Genomic DNA, 21,144 nt, shown 5'->3' with positions numbered 1-21,144 from the left:
GACATATGAACCCTTTGATTTAAGAACTTTCCTAATGTAAGGGCTTAAACTTTTGAAACCAATTTCTTCTGGTTGCTTGAGCAAAACTCATGTGTGATATTATGTAATTTGCTTAGCCTTAGATAATACAGAAGGCTTCTTCTAACTAAGGATGTAAGGGAGAAATCTCCATTAACAGCTGTGGTACCTTGAGCTTTGCTGTCCACCTCATCACCGGGCAAACCCAGTCTTTTCTCTCCGAAATTAGGACCTATAGGTTTGAAGGCGGTTCTGTGTGATTTGTCAGCTCGTTTGTTAATGAACAACATCGAAGATGACAGGGATTCAGAAGATGAAGGAAATCTGTATTCTGAAAAAGTGTCAATGCTGTTTCCTATCAGCCAGTTGAAAGAGCTTCTCCCACCTGAAATAAGAAGAAAGCATTAATACTCACATATCTCTCCATTTAATATAATATGTGTTGCCCCCCCCCTCTGCCACTACTTTTCTTTTACTTGCCTAAGCTACAACCAGAAATAGATGTTAAAGAAACAGAATATCAGGGGAAGGTTCAGTATGAAAACCGAAATACTTAATATTTTTAGTATATGAGGCCAAAGATTTTACACACACACACACACACACACACACACACAAATAAATACAAAAGTATATGCAAGTACAGTGGTACCTTGGTTCCCAAATGGCTTAGCTGATGAACAAATCGGCTCACGAACGCCGCAAACCCAGAAATAAGTGTTCCGGTTTGCGAACTTTTTTGGAAGCCGAACATCCGTTTCGGCTGTCAACATTGTTTCTGGGGCCAATCAGCCAATCGGAAGCTGCACCTTGGTTTTTGAATGTTTTGGAAGTTGAAAAGACTTCCAGAATGGATTGAGTTCGAGAACCAAGGTACAAACCTCCATACACACAAGTTTTTGAATACGCATGGAAGCATGAATTCCATACACAAACCCTTTAAAGTTTTTCATTAAATACTACTGCTTCAGGAAAACTTACTGGCATTTTGTGTGGGAGTAAATTCATACTGTTGCTGTGTAGCCCTTATCTGGCCCCCCAGAGATCCTTCCTGTGAGCGATACCTGTTGGCATCTTGGGAAGCTTGAGACTCCGCAAACAAAGGTGTAAGAACAGTACTTCGGTACCGCCAACTTGAGTCAATAGCAAAATCCTAGAAAGTAAAAAACAACAACGACCCAGAGCTGAGACCATCTTTGCCCATTGAAGTCATCTAATTTGATTCAGCTGAGATACCACTAAACTCAGTGGGACAATGGAATAAATGTGCCTAGGATAGGTTTACATGTGAAACTAATAGACAAAATCTTAATGTACTTCTTTGTTTTAATATTTTGCTGTAAGTTACCCAGAGTGGCTGGGGAAACCCAGCCGGATGGGAGGAGTATAAAATTTTGCCCCCATGAGGCATTTATTTTTAAACTGGCGTCATTTCCTAATCCAAATTCCATTTTTTCCTCTGATTTCTATCCATTTCATTTTATAAAAATATCCTCCTTTCCCAATGTAATAATCAAAATGAATTCCTCAGTTTACATCTAATAAAGTATGAAACTGACTAATGTAAATTACAGCCAAATAGCTATTCAATGGATTTTACTGGCTCTGGACTAAAGGGTGATGGATCCTGAAGACTACCCCACAATTCTATATAAAAATACATAAGAAGAGCCTGCTGGATCAGGCCAATGGCCCATCTATTCCAACATCCTGCTCTCCCAGCAGCCAACCAAATGTCACAGGGAAGCCACAAAACAAAAATAAATTAAAGATATATAAATAAATTCACCTGAAATTTGCATTCCGAAAGTGGATACTCAAACATTTTTCTGGAGTAATCTGGGCTCTTGCTGGTCATCTCAAGCAGAAAATTTGTAGCCAAGCTCAAATACTGAGTTTCAATTTTGACAGAGTATAAAGAGCTTAACAAAGTCAACATTCGATCAAGGGTATTGGCTGGTAGCCTAGTTTCATCACTCCAAAAGTTCCTGACAATTATTCTGTAAAAGGAAATACAGAGCATAGTACAACAATGGCAAGCTCAATAATGTTTTATTTATTAAGCCATTATCACCATAAATGGCCCAGAGTTACCTCCACATGAACACACCCAGACCCTGAAATCATCCTATGAGCTCCTTCTTCGTGTACCAACTCCACGAGAGGTCCGGGGGTTGCAACACGAGAATGGGCCTTTTTTGCAGTGGCTCCCCACTTGTGGAATGCCAACCTCAGGGAAGTTCGGCTGGTGCCATCATTAGGCACCAGGCAAAAACGTTCCTCTTCAACCAATGCCCTTTTAAATGTGTTGTGGGGGGGGGGGAAGGATTATTTGTTTGTTGTTCTTATTTTTATTATGTATTCTGTGGTTTTTATATTGTAACTTCATGCTGTGAAGCACCTTGAGATCTATGGATGAAGGGTGGTATACGTATTTAATAAAACAAAACAAATATTGCAAAGCCATCTTCCCACCCCCTATTTTTCACCAGTAGATACCATTTCAAGATCCAATTCCTGATTTCTTACTTTATCAAGGCAAAATCAGGAAAACAAGGACTGGAACCTAGTGGTAAATTCCTTTGCTGTATCCAACTAAACTGTTCTGCCAATGCAATGACTTTTGGCTGTGCGATGGAACTTCCCTGCCCTCTCCTTCCCCTGTACAACCCCTAAATCTGTTCCAGGGGTTCCCCCAACCCTCCAGAGTTGATGTAGAGGTCATGCATTAGGCACAGTGGGGAAGTTCCATTGTTCAATTAAAAGTCCTTACAGTAGTGGAACTGTTTAGTTGGATATTACCAGACAGCACACTCCACTCATTGACAAAATGAATACATGATCCTCTCAGTTTGTTTTCATGTGATGGTGAGAGGCAAGTTGGTACTGACCAAAGGAAGACAGGAAAAGAAACTGAGATTCAGCAGGGGGAGAGACTTAAAAGCAAAAACAACCACCTTTACCTCATTTCCTTCCTTCCAAGCCGTCAAACCCAGACACCCAACACACTCAAGTTATAATTCTGATTTCTGAAATTAAATAGTTTTTAAGGCTTTGATTTTCAGTTAAACACACACATATATGGATTAACATTACTCACTGCAATCCAGAATTTTCATCAACCAGTCCTTGTAACAGAACTTCTTTCACTAGTTTAAACACTTCTGAAGAGTCCTCATCTGCTTGGCTTTCAGGATCCCTGAGGAAAAAGAACAAGGAAAAACAGTTCAACTCTTCTACTGCCTTCTCACTAACACAAAAGGTTAGTGGAAAATCTGCAATACTTCACAGTATTCCATGATGATCACAAGGATATATGCCCATAAGTTTCTCTATCAGTCTCTTAAGACAGCTTCAGAATACTCAAATGTCAAGAGCTGGAGTTTTTTTTCCACATCATGACTTAAATGTGTGGCGCACTCGTGCAACAGGTGACACAATTTAATGGAGGATTTCTTTTTAAAACACCTGTGGTTGAATTCTTACCTGTAGTTATCATATAGCCACATGAGAATGTCATACATTCTCCCCCGACATACTGGTGACGGGTGAGAGATGAAGCCAGTTACTGCAGGAAGCAGCTCTTGTACCTCAGCTGGTTTCAGGTTAGGTAGCATCTTGTAGACTATATCCATACAAATGGTTTGCCTTTCGTCGTCTCTAGGAGAGAAAAACAAAAACACATTTTAAAATTTGTCTATGATTTTAATTTCAAAAGGTTTTTTTTTAACATATAGTGCATTTTTATTCATTTGAAAAAGTGCAGTCAAACGGATTTTAAAAATAACTTCATTGCATCAACAATAAGTATGTATACAAAAAGTGCAGCAAAGCTAGACTTTTGACTGAACTTGCGAGGACTTTTCTCTGGAAAATGCCAACTGAAAAGTGATAACTGGGAAAAGCCTCCTTCTATCCTCAGCACCCAAAGGGAGAATGTGATTTTGAGCAACTCCCATTTGCTCAATCAAATAGGGCTTGTGCAGAAAATAGGGTTTGTGCAGAGTTCCTATAGAAATATGGATAATTATGCCCCTATTTACCTGTGACTCATGACTTGTGTAAAATCCTTACTCTTCAACTGTAAATACAGATCTGCTATTTCTTGGGCACGACACATTACTACCTCCAGGCAGTAAGTTTTCATCACCCCATGAAGTTTTGGTATCAGGAAGAAGACTGTATTCATAAACCTTTCCATGAACAAGAACCAAAAAGAACAGGAAGTTATAACACTGCTAAGCTAACTGAACCTCTCTAGGGTATAGGCAATTGAGAGTTCTCAACTTACCTGTCAGCAAGAGAAGGGAAGTTCTTTGTCACTTTATTCAGACACACAATAAATTTGTCCTCTTTGGTATTCTGATGCTGCTTTAGCTGCTGTATGACCAAGTCATAAACCGGACCTTCAAATATCTGAAAAATTGAACATATCGTTAGGTACTTTCAAATGCCAAAGTCTCAATATCCTAACCAAAAAAATAGTAATAATTACTAATTATGTGAGTAGTGAGAGGCCTCCTCAGTCATTTTTATAAGATTAGATAAATATGTGAAAGCTAGCTCAGGCATAGGCAAATTTGGCCCTCCAGATGTTTTGGGACTACAACTCCCATCATCCCTAGCTAACAGGATCGGTGGTCAGGGATGATGGGAGTTGTAGTCCCAAAACATCTGGAGGGCCGAGTTTGCCTATGCTCTTTCAGTGCCACTGTAGGAATGAGACTTTTATCTCAGAGGCAGTTAACTGCTGCCTACTGAAGGTTGGGAACAATCTGAGTATGGCAATCTTCACCGTAACTTCTAGCTAGCAGCTACTGGAATCATATTACTGGAATGGATGAGATCTAGTATGACAGTTCCAATGTTTCATTAAAAGGGCAATACTTTCTCCCCTGTCAAAATGTTATACAATGAACATGTTATACAATGAAATACAGTGGCTTAGCTAAGATAACAACACAGTTTTAATGTGTATTTTAGGAACCATCTTAAAAAAATAAAACTGCATAGAATACACTTAAAAAGCAAACTCCTGCTTTGGTTTTAGAAACTGTAAAATACATAGCCTGCTGTACCCACTTTTTCCTTCTCAGAAATATAGTGAAGAATAAGTCCCAGGACTTCGGCGGCAGCTGCATACACTTCCTTGTATTTTACTAAGGCCATGTTGTTAGTCAAAGCTTGGTAGTATCTAGCATGAAGAAGAAATATGCTTCGATAGTCTCAGAATGGTATTTTAATGTCTAATGTGCAATAAACAGATATCAGTAGGAGCATGTTTAGAAACCCTATACAGACCACTTGTTTTATCTGTAACCTAAACAAAGTGGATTACAAATAATTTAATGAAGGGATGGGGGAACTCTGGACTTTCATCAGCTCAGTATCAGGGATAGTGGGAGTTGCAATCCAACATCTGGAGGATGAGAGATTCCCCATTCCTGGCCTCATGCATGCACTTTATACATACAGTAGTACCTCTAGATATGAACGGGATCCGTTCCGGAGCCCCGTCCACATCTAGAGGTAAACGTATCTAGCGACGGCACGTCTGTGCGCGCGTCGCTTTTCGCCGCTTCTGCGCATGCGCGTGACGTCATTTTGAGAGTCCGCGCATGCGCAAGCGGCGAAACCCGAAAGTAACGCGCTTCGTTACTTCCGGGTTGCCACGGAGCGCAACTCGAACGCGCTCAACTTGAAGCAAATTTAACCCGAGGTATGACTGTATCTACTTTCCCGTTTGCTGAAAATTTCAATGTCAGTCCCCAAAGTTCCAGTTTTCATTTTGGAAATTGATTACCATTCCTGTCTGTTTCTCCCTCCCCTCCAGTACATGAAGCTAGTTCTAATTCAGCATTATATGCATAATTTTTCCCATTTTCAGATGATCAACATGAATTCAGAGACTGAAGCATGCTTGAGTAACCTCATTTAACACCAAGTAAATTTCTGCATGATCTCACAGATGCATTACGCGATCATTGTAGTTCCTGATGCAATCCTTTGAATATAAAATGCTGCAAGGATCAATTTAATTGCTTTACTCAAAGCAATTAAACCACATCCAAATATGAAAATCTGGAGGAGGAGATTAAACCTTCTGCAGTGAGAACACTATAAAGTTTTATGTTGAAATCAATTATCTTAAAATCCCACCACTAGCCTCCAAATTTATTGCGGGTTTTGTGTGTTGCGGTTAAGAATAAGTAACTGGTAGGAGAATTGCAAGCCAAAGATGAAAGTTTCATGTTTCCTTCTCTATTGGCCCCACTTCTTTTGTTCAGTACATTCCAGCTGAATTGCATAAAAATAATTTTCTTACTTCACACTGCCTATTTCACAGTTTGGATCATAGGGAGGCAGGTTATTAGCAAGTACAATTCCTAGTAACTGAATTCCCACGGAGTTGTCTTTTGTGTTGGCATCTCTACCAGAAAACCGTTCATATATTATCCTATAGTAAACAAAATCACAGAGATAATAAAAATAGTAACTTAGATTGAAAAATAGAAGTGGTCAAGTTCATACTGAAAATTCAAATTGGAGCATTTTTAGAAACCCTGCATAGATAAACACCTGATCCCCCAACTCCCACCCAGCCATGTTATAGGTTTGTCTTCTAAGGACAGGGGTAGCCAGTGTGCTGCTCTCCAGATGTTGTTGGACTCCATCAGCCCCAGGCAGCATGGTCCATGATCAGGGATGATGAGTTGCAACCCAGTAACATCTGGAGAGAACCATGTTTGCCATCTGTGTCTAAGGCATGAAACACGTTGATCCTTAATGTCTCCAGGTTAAATACTAGAGAACTGGCAACAGGTATATTCTATCATTGCTAGACATGTATGATGACAACAGGATTTAGTATAAATGCAACAGTCCACCTACCCAAACTAGCTTTTAAAAAGAAGCCTTCATGCTACTAGGTTGATTTTTATGTATACTGCAACTACAAAGAGTACCTTTATTAAGATTAAAATAAAAAAAATCCTTCCAGTAGCACCTTTAAGACCAACTAAGTTAGTTCTTGGTATGAGCTTTCGTGTGCAAGCACACTTCTTCAGATAATTTATTAAGATTATTTACCTGTAAGGTATGCTGAGACAATCTTTCCAGCACTCTACTACTGTCTTGACAATTTCTAAGTTATGTCTGAACACTGCTTTTTTCTGGTGAAATACATTCTTCATCAAGAACTCAAGCAACCGGTTAGCTAGGATTTCATCCTTGATATTTCCCTAGTGTAAAGCAAATCACAAAGCACTGAGTTAGCTATTTAACTAAGTTAATTAGTTATTAAGTTAGCTAATTAATAGCTGAGTTTGCTCTTTTAACTAAGGAATATGCTTTAAAAATTAATCTTCAATTTTCTGGAGTAGGATACAATCTTTTTTAACAGTGTGAGACTGCAGAAGGCAAATCACACTTTCAAATTAAATAACACTTTAAATTTATAAATACATTATGAGAATACATTTATAGTACAGTATCACTAACAGTTATTTAGTGACAATAGCCACATACGTTCATCTAAAGTGTCTCCACAGGAAATCATGTAAAACTAAAGGTGTTCTAAGAATCATCGTACCTGAATTGCCAGAGACATTTCTCATTATGAACTTACAATAATTACACCTTGCATCAGATCATTATGACCTAAATATGCGCACGCATGCACGCGCGCACACACACACATTTCTTAGTTCCTTACTTTGGGTGTAGCAACACTAGTCCAGGAAAGCAGGGTGACCACTATCTCCACCACCATGTAATGAATCCCTTCTCCTCCGTTATCTCCAGAGACAACCAGCTGCAGTAAGGGGCCCAGCCAGTGCTTTGTGTAAGGTTGGAAAACCTAGAGAAGAAATGCAGAATGCCATCTATACAGCACTGCCACTGTGGAAACTGCTGCACAATATTGAAAAAGTAAGTAAATGGAGAGGGCACTTCTTACAAATGCCCAACATTTCATGCTTCGCTGATAAATAATCACACAATACTTAGGAAAGTAAACAAGGTACTGATATTTGAACAGTTGGATTTATATGAACACCCTGAACGTGCCACTCAGATATTTTTCTCCCCCCACCATTAGCACATTCCAATTAGAGGCAGTAGATCAGATTCCATGTCTCTTACATGAAAAGTTGCCTATACCTTAGAAGTGCTACTTTTATTCACCTGGAGGTTTCAAAACTACAATTCCAATCCATCATACAACACTACTGCTTATATATGTATATGATGGCTGGTTTATGGAAGTCCGGGGATTAACACATTAATTTAGGTGCTATTTATTTTATTTCTAAAAATACTTATATACTACCATCACATAAAATATCAAGGCATCATGCAGCAATATGAAAATAAAACAAGGAGAACCATTAAAAACTGAACAAAATCATCATCAAAATGCCCGGTTGATTAAGATTTTAATCAGCTCTGTATGCCAATCTTCATTAGCTTCTTAAACTTTGAGTTTCAACCTACTTTACTCATACTGTAGAAAATTATTACAACAACCAGTGCCCACTTACAGTCTCATTTTTTAAAAAAATGACTCACTTCTTCTGTATTCACGATGAGTTTTGCCACAAAGAGGCGAATATTTAATGGTACAGATGGATTTCCTAGTTTGCTGTGTAGAAACTTCATCCATGGAGGAAGATCTGGTGAATCTGTACCCTAAGTCCCCAGAATATTATAAGTACACAGACACACACAGCCAATTATATTGCAAGGCATAATTAAAAGGCAACAAAAACACAGTGTTAAACCACAATCCTTCCTCAGTTACCAGTAGAGTCCCCCGGGGGGGAGGATTGGGGGAGGGGTTACAGGGAAACAGATGCTTTACAGGAAGTAGAGTATGTCACTTTGTTTCCTATCTAGAGTAAGACAATACTTCTAAATGAACACAAGTATGTGTTCATTTGAGTTCATGTGCTCAATATGAAATCAAACTTCATACCATGGAAAATGTTTGTTCCACAAGCAATTTAAATTAAGGGTAAGGAACAGGATCCAGCTGGCAGGCCAGATCCTAAGCTTCCCCACAGGCCACTTTTTATAGGTGGGTAGGGCTGCCCATCTGTCAATCACATAATGTTACCAGGGGATCAAGTCATTCCACTTCAAAGGAAAGAATCAAGGGGCCTCTACTCCCAGGTTTTCCTTTCCAGGTGCACCTTGCACTTTTGAAGTCAGGCTTGAATTCAAGCCAGGGAAGCAAATAAAGAATCAGAACCACACTTCTGAGTGCAAAACATTTTTCCATTTAGCTTGAGGTTTCACGCTGCAGCTCAAACTTTTCTGCATCTGATATGTCTCAGACCTGAGTACACTGGGTGCATTTTGCCCACAAACAGCCTGATGGCTGCATCTATAATGACTTAAATCAGTACAACTTTTTATATAAAATATTATCTATCATCTATCTATCTATCTATCTATCTATCTATCTATCTATCTCACACACATTTCTTTCACGGATCAACTCATCTAGTTGAGCTTATTTCCTGTAGTAACTGGGGATAAACCACAGGTAGGACAAGATCTTGCAGAACATGGAGTATCTGCACACAATGCTAAAGTCTTCACAAAAACAGAAAACGTTCACCTAGTTGAATGCTGAATCCTCAAGCATTTATGTGGCAATACATTGACATCTTTCTAAACAATTAAACCTAGAAAGACCTAGGAAAAGATTATGTTAGCAACATATGAAGTCATGCCAACACTTACCTTTTCTACCGTGGGTGTGATTTTATTTCTGTGCATGTGTTTGATCAGGGTTGTCATAGAGGCCATACATTCATGCTGGTTCAGCTCATCCATCTCCAGTTCCATAAAATCATCTGAAACTATAGGTTCTGTGGGCTCCTTTTTAAACAACCAAAAACTGCCAATTAGTTCTGAAAATGTCATACTTACTTTTTTTTAAAAAGTGAAATTAAACATGAATTTCATTTTATCCTTTCGTTTTTCTCTTCATAATATTGCATTCCTACAGTTAAGCGCTTGGTAGTAGGAGCAAAAATTATGAGGCTCTATACCAGGCTTCCTCAAACTCGGCCCTCCAGATGTTTTTTGCCTACAACTCCCATGATCCCTAGCTAGCAAGACCAGTGGTCAGGGATGATGGGAACCCTAACATTTGAAAGTACATGTTGATCTTTTAGAAGGAAATGGAACACAAACCTGTGTGTGTGTGTGTGTGTGTGTGTGTGTGAACATACTTGCAGCTTTCATACACAATAGACAAGTCAACTCACCTTTCTCCTGAAGCGAGAACCGGAGGCAATATGGTCTTGGGAATTATATGAAAAACTCTGTACTCCAGTGGAGAAATCAAATTGGCTCATCTCTTCACTCAGACTGCTATCTGCCATATACGATGCAGAAGCTAAATAGTGTGGCTCGACTAAAAGGGAAAGGCATAATCTGGTTATACTACTGCACAAATATCTATGCACATCTCCAGTGAAGAACTTCTAAGTAAACTGGTTTCATGTGTCAACTCTCAGGCTTCCTACAAACTTCTCCTCACATTCATTCCTGTTTAAAACAAACTTAAGGATGTGTATCTGCATCTATGCCTTTTTTCACATTTTAAAAATTAATGCTAACATTCAGATTACAAAAAAGAGAAAGATCACAGTTATTTTTATGTTACTCTGTAAAGCTCCATCATCATCATCAATACAGTTAAAAAAAGAAGTAGTAACAAATAATACCTGAATCCTCACTCATTGCTTCCCTTGCTTCTTTCCTAATGGCAATGTATTGTTTCTTTCTTTCTAGTGGGACCTAAAATACAAAAAAGTTTTCAAAGCTCATTAGCTTAAATAGCACATAGTGCTACCAAATCTAGAGGGATCGAATGGAAGCAAAATTTATAAAATACGGAAGAGAAGTTAGCTCCAGGCAAAGGGTGAATGCTGCCTTGTGCTCGTTTTTTTATATTGCCCCACTTCCTTTGTAGACTATGATCAAGTATTTTTCCATTTCTTGTGCTCTCTGAGCATCAGGCAACCATTTTGTCTGCCATTTCCTCCATTCACCTTGCAGTGAAGGAACCATCCCCACTAATCTCAGTCTTGCTGTTGTGACATCATGTATCACCATCACACATTCCTCGCTATCATCATCTTGCATCTCTCAAAACTTGAGCAAGCACATACTGTGTTGTATTTTCTTCTAAGACCTGCTTCCCTCCATGATCAGAGCACCACAGTGGGCCCACAAATTCCTACAGAAAAACTCCCCCACTACCTGAAACCACCACAGCAGAGACTGTGTGCAGTGGCGGAGGAACCCTCTCCGGCACCCAGGGCAGGACGCCAAGGGGCAGGGCGAACCGCCCAGTGGTGCAAGCACAAAGTCCGTACAGATTGCGCTCGCATAGCAACCATACCGGATGCCACTCGCGCATGCCATCCATACAGGCATCTGTACAGAATTCCGCTTGCACAGCAACTGTACAGACTGCGCATGTGTGGCATACTGTACAGAGTGCGCACACGTGGCAGCCCATATGGTCGCAGTGCGAGGGCGGCAGCTCGTATGGATGGTGCGCAAGAGCGGCAACCCACACAGACGTTACGCAAGCAGCGCCCATACTGACTGCGCACACCCTCGACTGCTCTACAGCTGAGGGGAGGCAGGGGCCATCTTGTCACACACAACCCAGAGTGGCCCGCCCCCTCCGCACCCCACTTCGTACGCCCTGACTGTGTGGCAAGTTTACTGCTACAGCTACCTGCTTGGTTAGCAAAATAAGATACACAGCAGGATCTGGAATAAAATCTGGCCAAAGCACAGAATCTATGAAGGCTACCAAGGATCACCATGGAAGCAATAATTCTACTAGGCATGCCTTTATACAGTGGAAACTCGGTCATTGAACGCTTTGGAAGCTGAATGTTTCAGCTTTCTATTGAAAGCCGACAACCCGGAAGTGAATGATTCTGTTTTTTAACGTACCTCAGAAGTTGAACGGCTTCCGAGGCGCATTTCTCCATTTTTTCAATGCATTTTGCTGACTAGCAATTGCGCCTCAGTTGTCGAACGTTTCAGAAGTCAAATGCTCTTCCAGAACAGATTATGTTCAACAACCAAGATTCCACTGTACTTGCGTTCTATGATTTAACCACAACTCTTAACTTGGTCTAGAACTCTTGAGCTTGTTTGGAGGTTCTAGCAGGGGAGCGCAGCTATCGTATACCCTTGACCGAAGAACGGTACACTCCTTCTATCTGGGATGGTCATCCTCTTCTACCGAGCGCGCAGCTTCGGGAGGGACGCACATGGAGCGGTGAGGGAGAAAGGGGACACCCGCCTAGCCAGCCAGATCAGCCGAATCAACCCTGTCGATCAATGGGGTGACAGATGTCGCAGCCAGGTCGCCCTCACATCCTAGAACTCTTAAGGAAGTAAGATCTTCTCTTAATAGGGAGGTAACTTCATTTTACCTTCTTAAAACTGAAAAAGTATGTTATTTCATAGTATTATTGTTGATGTTGCTTCCATTGTATTTGATTTATTGTTGTCGGAAATAATACATTAGTAGTGAAAATTAAAAAGGAACCTTTTCCTACCTCAACCTCTATAGGAAATGAATAATGGTGCTGTAAATCCAGCAAGTTTTCAAGAATAAAGAGATTCTGCAGAAAAAGAAGACATGCAAATTTTAAATGAACAATTATGCTGCAATTTACAAAATGTTAATTACCCAGTTAGCTGTATGTTCCAAGAATACATTTATAAGTAATTGCCATCACGAAAAGTTCAATAAAAATACAATATATTAATTGCTCTTATTAAAATCTAAATTCCACAAATCTCACCACTGAAAGCAGACATTCCCAAGAGACATAAGCCCACACAATGTATTCCAAGCCCTGACAGAGGACAGTCAACTTGTCCCTTCTGCCTAGTGCAAGCAGCAGCACAGCTTAGATAGGAGAATCTCCTGCACCTATGGTAAAGAGTTCTGTCCTGGGCCCGTTGATGTTCGACATCTTTATAAATGATTTGGATAGAGGTATTGCAGGGATGACACCCATCTCCTCTATAAATATACTGTCTCAAGTTACTCAGTAGATCTGTTATGTTGTATAGCAATCACCCACCAATCTCTTGTTACAGTGGTACCTCGTGTTACGTACCGTCCCCCTGACGAATGCTGTGGGTTACGCGCTCCACTAACCCGGAAGTAGATGTTCCTTGTTGCGACCTTTGCCCTGGGATGCGAGCGGAAGTCACGCTCTGGCGGTGTGGCAGCAGTGGGTGGCGCCATTAGAGAAAGCGCACCTCATGTTACAAGAGGTTTCCTGTTACGAACGGACCTCCGGAACGGAATAAGTACATAACACGAGGTACCACTGTACTTCCAATAAAATAGGAAGGGCTATTAATTTATCCAGTTTCCCTGAACAGGTACCATGTTGAATGAACTGACTTGAAACTACAGTAGCATCAATAAGTGTATGGCTCTTACTTGATTGGTGGGCCAACTGATAAAGCCAAATTGGATCTCAGAGCCAGCCACTATTAACCTCTAGCCTGGGTGACATTTCAATATATACACACCTTTTCTGGTTTTTCTGTGAAAAGAAAGCCTTGGTAAAATTTACTTTCGCTGAACACACAGCTAATAACAGCAATGGCACAATTATATGCAGCACAATGATACTGTCTCCTCTTTTCCAATAGCTGAGTTTCACCAGACATGTTTTCTGTAAAGGCATCATGGCAGGACCTTGAATCAAAACAGATAAAGAGCACTTTTACAGGAAATCATGCAGTTAAAACGAATGTTTAAAACATGTTTTAAAAATAAAAACCAATATGCTGAAACCACAAAAAAATACATGGCAGCTTCTGTATGTCCACATAGACTTCGCTAAACATGGGTATTTTTTAGCAGTTGCCGGAAAGAGTACAGTGGAAGTGCCTGCCTGATGTCAACAGGCAGGAGTTTCAAAATGTTCAAACTTGGGAATTGGATAAAACTTTAGCTGATGGGACTGACCTACAGCCTAACATGAGTTGGGGAATCATGTGAAACTAAGCTAAATGGTGGCACACTGGTTTAAAGGAGAAGTGAGAAATTCTTACTTTATTAGCACCTTTGTAAGTTCATTTCCTTCTGCACATGTGGACCCCTTGAAAGCTTGGTTAATTCTAGAGTCTTTAGAATATACTTCTTCTTTAGAAAGACGTGAATACATCACTTTCAGAATTTTGTAATAGCTCATTTTCTTGCTGAGTTGTGTTTCAAAAGCAGTTTCATTTGACTGGAAAAAATATAAAAAAGTAGAAAAAGATTCTAGGTGATGACTCAGCAAGAATGCTTAAGCAGCTTCAAAGATAAGTGTACCATTATTTAGTTATTTGAAATGTCAGTTTCAGAAGGCACAGATTAAACTTTACCTTGGTAAATCTAGATTTCAGAGTCTCCATAGCCTCCACAATAATCTTACTTAAAAAAACTTTCAGGGCATCCAAGCTGCAGTGAAGCAACAGGATGAGAAGACAGCGATCCACATAGGCTTGACGAGTTGCATTTGAGAGAAGGGCTTCACTCTGGAACATTTTGTGAATGGTGTCCAGCAACGTTACTTGTTTGTCCCAGCTGCCCCTAAACATAGTGAAAAATTTAGAATGATGTTCAATCACATTCCTAGTTAAAACTCAAATCCAATCCCAAATCTCTTCTAGAAGCATCTTAAGAAGCGATTTAACTATGACAATAAATTAAAAAAAACAGGCTCTGCAGGGATATTTTCAAATAAAAACTTTGGGCATATATGCCATGTAAGTAAAATATTTTTGTACACCAATCACACATAGCAGCCTACAGGAAATATAGACAACCAAGAAAAGCTTAAATGGCTGCAACTAAAGGAATCTGAAATTAAACAAGTTTCCCTGCATTCTCAATAATCCTTCGCTTCAATGCTTGAGTTCAACTAGTTACCAACTCTTGTCTTTTAAACTGTGTGATTTGTAAAAACTGGGAGATACACTACCACTTTAAAGCACTACCTTCTGGCAATTCTTTTGAAGCTGAGTTCAAATAATTCTTCCATTATATGTCTCTGGTCCCTGCAAAGAATTTCTGTCATCAGCTGCAACAACATGGGACTCTGGGATAATTCAAGTGCATCTAGGAACTAGAGTTTGGCAGGGGGTGGAGAGTGGGAGGAGAAGAGATAAACAGAGTATATGCAAAATCTGATTAGCACTAAAGATACATATGAAAGTGAAAACAAAATATAATATATATTCTATAAAAAACATATAATAGAAATCATTTTTACTTTAGCCTACACAGATGCAGCATTTCTGCTTGCAACTTGTTTCACAGGATTGGATCCAACCAAATCTTCCCATTAGCACAAGGACTCTGAATCATTGCACAAGCAGAATTTCTTGTGAAAATGGAACAACTTCATTTGATACGATAATTTTTGTTTGTTTTTCATTTTTAAAAGTGTATTACTTAGGGCTCAGAACAGGTAAGAGCCATTCTAAAATGCCTATGAGTAAATCACAGATCTTTTCACTTACTTTTTTCGTGCAATCCACATAGTTATTGTATCTCAAGGTTCCTTTAGGAAACTCATCTGATCTCAAAGGGAAATTAAAGACTACAAGCTGGTCAAGTGCATTCTTAAGGTCATCAAGCCTTTCTCCAACGAGATTAGTAAAGAATGGAAGAATAATAACAGCTTGACTCTGAAATACATATGCAACTTAGAATCAATTGTATTATATGTTCAGGCATATCTAAAAATCTTTATTCTTCCAATAAAATTTTGAGGAAGGAGCGGATATCTGCCAAGTACAAGTTAGGCATGCTGAATTCTATCACAGCCAACACTAACCATATTTCACTGTTAACAAGCGAGATGAAATTACTGTAATGCTCTAATTTTGAATCTTGGGTAATTGCAAGCAGTAAATACAGTTAAAGCTGTGTAGGGAGGACAGGGGGAATGGGTGTGGTATGGAAATGGGTCATCTGCAGGATGAAGCAAGGCATCCCCCTAGTCTAGTTAAGATGCAATTGTAATCCATGTCTGTTTAGCTTAGCTCTGGGTTGATTGTATATGCAAACCTGTTCAGGCTCACTAACTATGGCTTGTTTGGGGCCGACAAACCACAATCCAAAAACCATGGTTCAAATTCAGCTGTGAAAACTGGTTTACATTAACTGTCGTGTTGTTGTTCGATCCAAACATGGTATCCTGGGCTTACTCCAAAGTTTGTTGCATTGCTCTGTGCCCACTGCCCATCCTGGCTACAGAGTGTGTGGAAACAACGGCTTGAAAACAAAACTGTTCATGTGGTGAGGAGCAACATTCGTTGAGGCTTTTGCAGACCTCTCTGAGGGTACTTTGCAAGTTTCTTTAAGAATGAATGAATGAATGATTGTGTGTGTGGACAAAGTTCTCTGCTAACTCTGCAAATAGTAAAAAAAAATAACTTACCTTGAGATTTAGACCTAACATCTGGTCAGTAAGTAGACTTGTATATGTATTAAAAACTATAGAAAATGCCTCATGGTGTGTATTGAATGACACAGAAGAGTCAATCTGGAGAAAGGAAATAAATTTAACCCCAAATTTTCACTTAGAATTAATTCATGTATACAACTACATCAGTCAAAAAAGTTGTTAAAGTATGTTTCAACGGACACCACATGCAAAGAAGTTCGGATTGAATATTTATTTATTTATTATATCCTAAACCTTTTGTGAAATAAGATTCTCTGGGTGGATAGCATCCAGCAACAAAGAAACAAAGAAAATGATAATGATGCAAATTAAGAAGAGGAGCAATCAGAAGAAACCCTTCCCTACATCAGAACACACACCCTCAGAGAAAAACAAGGTCCAATCATTCAGAAAGACTAATGTTACCAGACATGTTTTCAAGTTAGCCCAGGACCTGATCCAACCATTATTGCACAGAGTCCAGGAAATGCATCTGATTAGCTGTGCAACATCCAGGTAAGGAATACAGCTGTTGTTGTTAAAACATGTATAGACCACTTCACAGCATAAAATCCTCAAAGGCGTATACACAGTAAAAACAGAATAATATAGGGAGGGGTGCTGTAATAATTACTAGGGTGTAATAGGAATGCTGAAAGAGGTGTAGATAGACCAGAATGCTCTGGTCATCTTAATTCAGCACCCTGAAAACAACTGCAGGGTGCGGAACACCCCAGTGCCGCTGGCCTTATTGCACATCTTCAGTTTCCTCCAAATACCCAGGATGCCTGCAGTGTTTCCCTAAGTGGCAGCCAGAGTTGAGTTGCATGTTTCAACTGTCCTAGGCCACTGAATTAGGATATGCATAGGCCTTTCACTGCTGCGCTGCACAGCAGAGAAAGAGGCTGCAGATATATACAGAACATAAGGACTGGATCTGGGTGCTAGCAGCACCACATAACCAGACCTTGGGATCACTTCTGTACTGGAGACAGCTCTCTGAACAAAACCCCCCAAATATTTCCATGCTCATATTTTGCACACTTTCCAAAATACAGTTCCAATAAAAAATGTTAAACCTCAAGAATAAACATTTCAAAATTAGAAGAAGAATATAATCTAGATTTTTCTTAAATGTTTCACACCTGGGATATGTTGTGATATCACCGACTCTGTAAAACTAACCAGAGTGGGCCTTGGGCTCCCTCACATGCCCTGAACTCAGCTATTACAGTTGTAGCTTTACCTGCAGAACTTTAGCTAGCAGGGTTAGGACAGCCATTTTGCTTTCAGGAGCAGAATCTTTGGTCCACCAGTGGTCAAGCTGTCTCCAGTTTTTCAAGATAGCCACCACCAGTTTCACTCCTTGTTGCTTGCGAACAGCACGGTGTCTAAAGCTCTGGTCCAACATACCATTCAAAACAGTACCAACCTGAAAGCAGAGTACGGGTACCATGAAATATTGATGTAATTCAGCACCCAGACTAAAGCATAATGTTTTCAAGATTAGCAGCCAAATGAATCATTACAGTAGTCCTAAGCTTTTCTGTGGCCATTTCTGCCAAAGATGGCCTTCCACAAAGAATGGCTGAAATTAAGCATCTGAGAAAATGAAAATGCAATGTCAAAATTCCACATAGATTACCAGTGCTTACGATGCATTAAATTTTTCTCAGACATTTAAGCTGCATTAAATTTGCAACATAGCAAAGTGTAATTCATTATTTCAGGCTCTGCACAAAACCTGAAATAAGAATGTATAAGTTAAATGGTCTCAAGATGTCAGTACCGGGAGAAAATCCTTACAATCACTGTTTGTAGTACAGTAGGAGAGAGAAAAATTATATCTTTCCCATTTTGTCGCTAGGCACAGATTTTGGAAGTGCTGGGGCAGCCGTATACAAACATTCACAGGGATTATGCTTACTGCATTAAAACTGGAAACAGAATATTCCTTGCTGCAACAAGAAGGTAGGGTTACTGCTCTCTCTCTCTTTTATTTCAGTTGCTCAGGAGTAAAACGTGAGAGATATTAAGTTTGCCAGCTAAAAGTAGAAGTACATTACCATTTTGGGGCTGTCTTGAGCTGATTTCATAAGCTGAAGGACTGCTATATCCATATTTTCCAGCAACTCTTCATTAATGGTTTCCCCAAACAAGCTGTAGAAATACTCTCCATGAGAAAAACTGATAAGGTTTCTTTGAGATGTTCCAGATAATGGCACAGATAACATTAATGTGTTCAGCAGGAGACTCACCAGCTCTATGCACTATAGAGAAATGAATATAAAAGCGTTAAATTTGTGTATCTTAACATCATTAGCAAACCTTTCAGTCAAAAAATGTATACCTTTCCCCATCTTTACAACTCTGGAGCATCCTCAGTTCCACACAAACAGAGGAAGGGCTAAGAATCCTGTTTGGGTGGAGGAGCCCCACCCAGTTTGAGGAGCTATTCAAAAAAACTCCAACATTAGAACAAAAATCTAGTAAACAATGAGCATCCTGGACACCAAACCAGAGAAGAGAAAAAGAGGAATTAATATGATGAGCTCTCTTCAACTACGGTGCCTTCTCGGGTCCTGAGGTAACTGTGGGTCTAGGAATTAACAACCTTAAAAAAATAACCTTGGGTGAATCAGGATATCCTCCATCCATTGAGAAAAATGAATATTTATGCTGAGCAATAGCATCCTGCTTTTTGTCTATCTCAGAGAGATTAATTATTGGGATTAACTGTCAATAAATTTATGTAATAAATTAATTAAACAGATCAATTAGTAAAATAAATTGCGATTATTGTTATTAAAAACCACCATTCAATCTATTACCTACCCTTTGTCATAAGGCCCAAGGGTGGGTGTCATCAATTTAAAATGCAATATTAAAAAAATACCTCTTTGGACCCAGCCTATGCTTCTGACTGTATCTGAGGTGTCAAAGGCTAGGGTCAAGAGCTGTACGTTCAGCATATGATGCATATGAAACAGCAGGACCCACGTAGAAGAATCAACCTGCTTGGAATGTTCTGCTCAAGAGTTGTGCCAGAGTAGCATCAGTATCTGCTAGTATAAGGTGATTCTGGGTTGTAGCTACCAGCCAATCACTCTGGAGGACCGTGATCTAGGTCCTCCTTTCTCTTTTGCTACTGTTGATATTTTGATTTGTTTCTCTTTCTTAAATGAACACTATGGTGGAGGGAGGGAGGGAGGGAGGGAGGGAGGGAGGGAGGGAGGGAGGGAGGAAGGGAGGAAGGAAGGAAGGAAGGAAGGAAGGAAGGAAGGAAGGAAGGAAAGGTCTCCTGAGCATTGCTGTTCAGGTGTAGATGTTCCAACATCAATGTTCCCTCAGTGGAAAGGGTGAGAGGGGAGAGATTTTGAATGTACAGTGGTACCTTGGGTTACAGATGCTTCAGGTTACAGACTCCACTAACCCAGAAATAGTACCTCGGGTTAAGAACTTTACTTCAGGATGAGAACAGAAATTGTGTGGCGGCGGCGGCAGAAGGCTCCATTAGCTAAAGTGTTACCTCAGGTTAAGAACAGTTTCAGGGTAAGAATGGACCTCCAGAACGAATTAAGTTCTTAACCCAAGCTACCACTGTACAGGATCCTGGTTCCCTTGTGCGAAAGCCAGGGTCCAAGAGCGTTCTCCTCCACTTAGAGAGACAGAATGTGCTCATCACAGAGTTTAAGTGAAATCTATATCTACACACACACACCTATGTAGAAAGATATGAATGAAGGACATGATTAAACTTATTCCTGACAGAAGAAGCCATTTGAATTTTTCTCCTCTGTAATACAATGGTGCCTCGCAAGACGAAATTAATCCATTTCGCGAGTCTCTTCGTCTTGCAGTTTTTTCGTCTTGCGAAGCACGGCTATTAGCGGCTTAGCGGCTATTAACGGCTTAACGGCTTAGCGGCTATTAACGGCTTAGCGGCTTTAAGAAAAAGGAAACAAACTCGCAAGAACTCGCAAGACGTTTCGTCTTGCGAAGCAAGCCCATAGGGAAATTCGTCTTGCGGAACGACTCAAAAAACGCAAAACCCTTTCGTCTAGCGAGTTTTTCGTCTTGCGAGGCATTCGTCTTGCGGGGCACCACTGTACTGATAACAACTTGGGTGGCTAACCAAAGTCACAGGTAGCAGCTATCAGAAAATCGGATAATCTGAAATATCAGGGACATGAACATCAGAAAATACATTCATGGCATCAACAAGGCCTGGCTCCTACCTGTACACCGAAAGCAAAAGCCAGATGCAGCAGACTCTCAGCTAATCGTTTACTGTTGATGTCCAACAAGGGTAGGGACTGCCTTTCGTCTCCTGGTGCAATACCTTTGTATACAACTAACATGAGTTTAGAGCCAGTCTCGCAATGCAGAGCTGAAACCTTAGGGAGGAGGAAAAGAACAAAAAATGCAGTAGGAAAAAAAAGTTCAGAATCATTGGGGGGGACGACAATAAAAGTTTTTAAGCTGAAGTTACGATGTGCCTTTTCTTCTCTTGCCACTTGCAAACTCTTCTTAAGAGATTCTTCTGGAGTTAAGCAATCATCAGGAATGAAGGAAACGTTATGCCTTCCTCCTGCAAGCATACCCTGCCCCCCCAAAT

At 40.0% G+C, this 21,144-nt stretch overlaps 1 protein-coding gene across 1 annotated transcript in view; it reads right to left on the bottom strand.

Annotated features, from left to right (window-relative positions):
- PRKDC (protein kinase, DNA-activated, catalytic subunit) overlaps nucleotides 1-21,144 on the bottom strand; it is an 82,863-nt gene that overhangs the window by 29,970 nt on the left and 31,749 nt on the right. The window contains exons 35-59 of the mRNA XM_081013807.1: nucleotides 20,765-20,923; nucleotides 18,593-18,796; nucleotides 17,773-17,958; nucleotides 16,521-16,625; nucleotides 15,598-15,765; nucleotides 15,073-15,200; nucleotides 14,458-14,665; nucleotides 14,143-14,321; nucleotides 13,615-13,783; nucleotides 12,621-12,686; nucleotides 10,758-10,830; nucleotides 10,296-10,444; nucleotides 9,766-9,903; nucleotides 8,587-8,706; nucleotides 7,733-7,876; nucleotides 7,108-7,259; nucleotides 6,344-6,475; nucleotides 5,101-5,212; nucleotides 4,310-4,434; nucleotides 4,062-4,211; nucleotides 3,505-3,678; nucleotides 3,119-3,217; nucleotides 1,808-2,018; nucleotides 1,000-1,171; nucleotides 188-403 (exon numbers count right to left, since the gene is read on the bottom strand). Of these exons, the coding sequence (XP_080869933.1) occupies nucleotides 188-403; nucleotides 1,000-1,171; nucleotides 1,808-2,018; nucleotides 3,119-3,217; nucleotides 3,505-3,678; nucleotides 4,062-4,211; nucleotides 4,310-4,434; nucleotides 5,101-5,212; nucleotides 6,344-6,475; nucleotides 7,108-7,259; nucleotides 7,733-7,876; nucleotides 8,587-8,706; nucleotides 9,766-9,903; nucleotides 10,296-10,444; nucleotides 10,758-10,830; nucleotides 12,621-12,686; nucleotides 13,615-13,783; nucleotides 14,143-14,321; nucleotides 14,458-14,665; nucleotides 15,073-15,200; nucleotides 15,598-15,765; nucleotides 16,521-16,625; nucleotides 17,773-17,958; nucleotides 18,593-18,796; nucleotides 20,765-20,923 (3,739 nt within the window). The remainder of the gene's footprint in view (nucleotides 1-187; nucleotides 404-999; nucleotides 1,172-1,807; nucleotides 2,019-3,118; nucleotides 3,218-3,504; nucleotides 3,679-4,061; nucleotides 4,212-4,309; nucleotides 4,435-5,100; nucleotides 5,213-6,343; nucleotides 6,476-7,107; nucleotides 7,260-7,732; nucleotides 7,877-8,586; nucleotides 8,707-9,765; nucleotides 9,904-10,295; nucleotides 10,445-10,757; nucleotides 10,831-12,620; nucleotides 12,687-13,614; nucleotides 13,784-14,142; nucleotides 14,322-14,457; nucleotides 14,666-15,072; nucleotides 15,201-15,597; nucleotides 15,766-16,520; nucleotides 16,626-17,772; nucleotides 17,959-18,592; nucleotides 18,797-20,764; nucleotides 20,924-21,144) is intronic.

This window comes from Podarcis pityusensis, assembly GCF_964106645.2.
Source record: "Podarcis pityusensis genome assembly, chromosome: 7".
In the NCBI taxonomy this organism is placed as follows: domain Eukaryota; kingdom Metazoa; phylum Chordata; class Lepidosauria; order Squamata; family Lacertidae; genus Podarcis; species Podarcis pityusensis.
The sequence above is the reverse complement of the archived record's forward strand: the minus strand, read 5'-3'. Positions and strand labels throughout refer to the sequence as shown.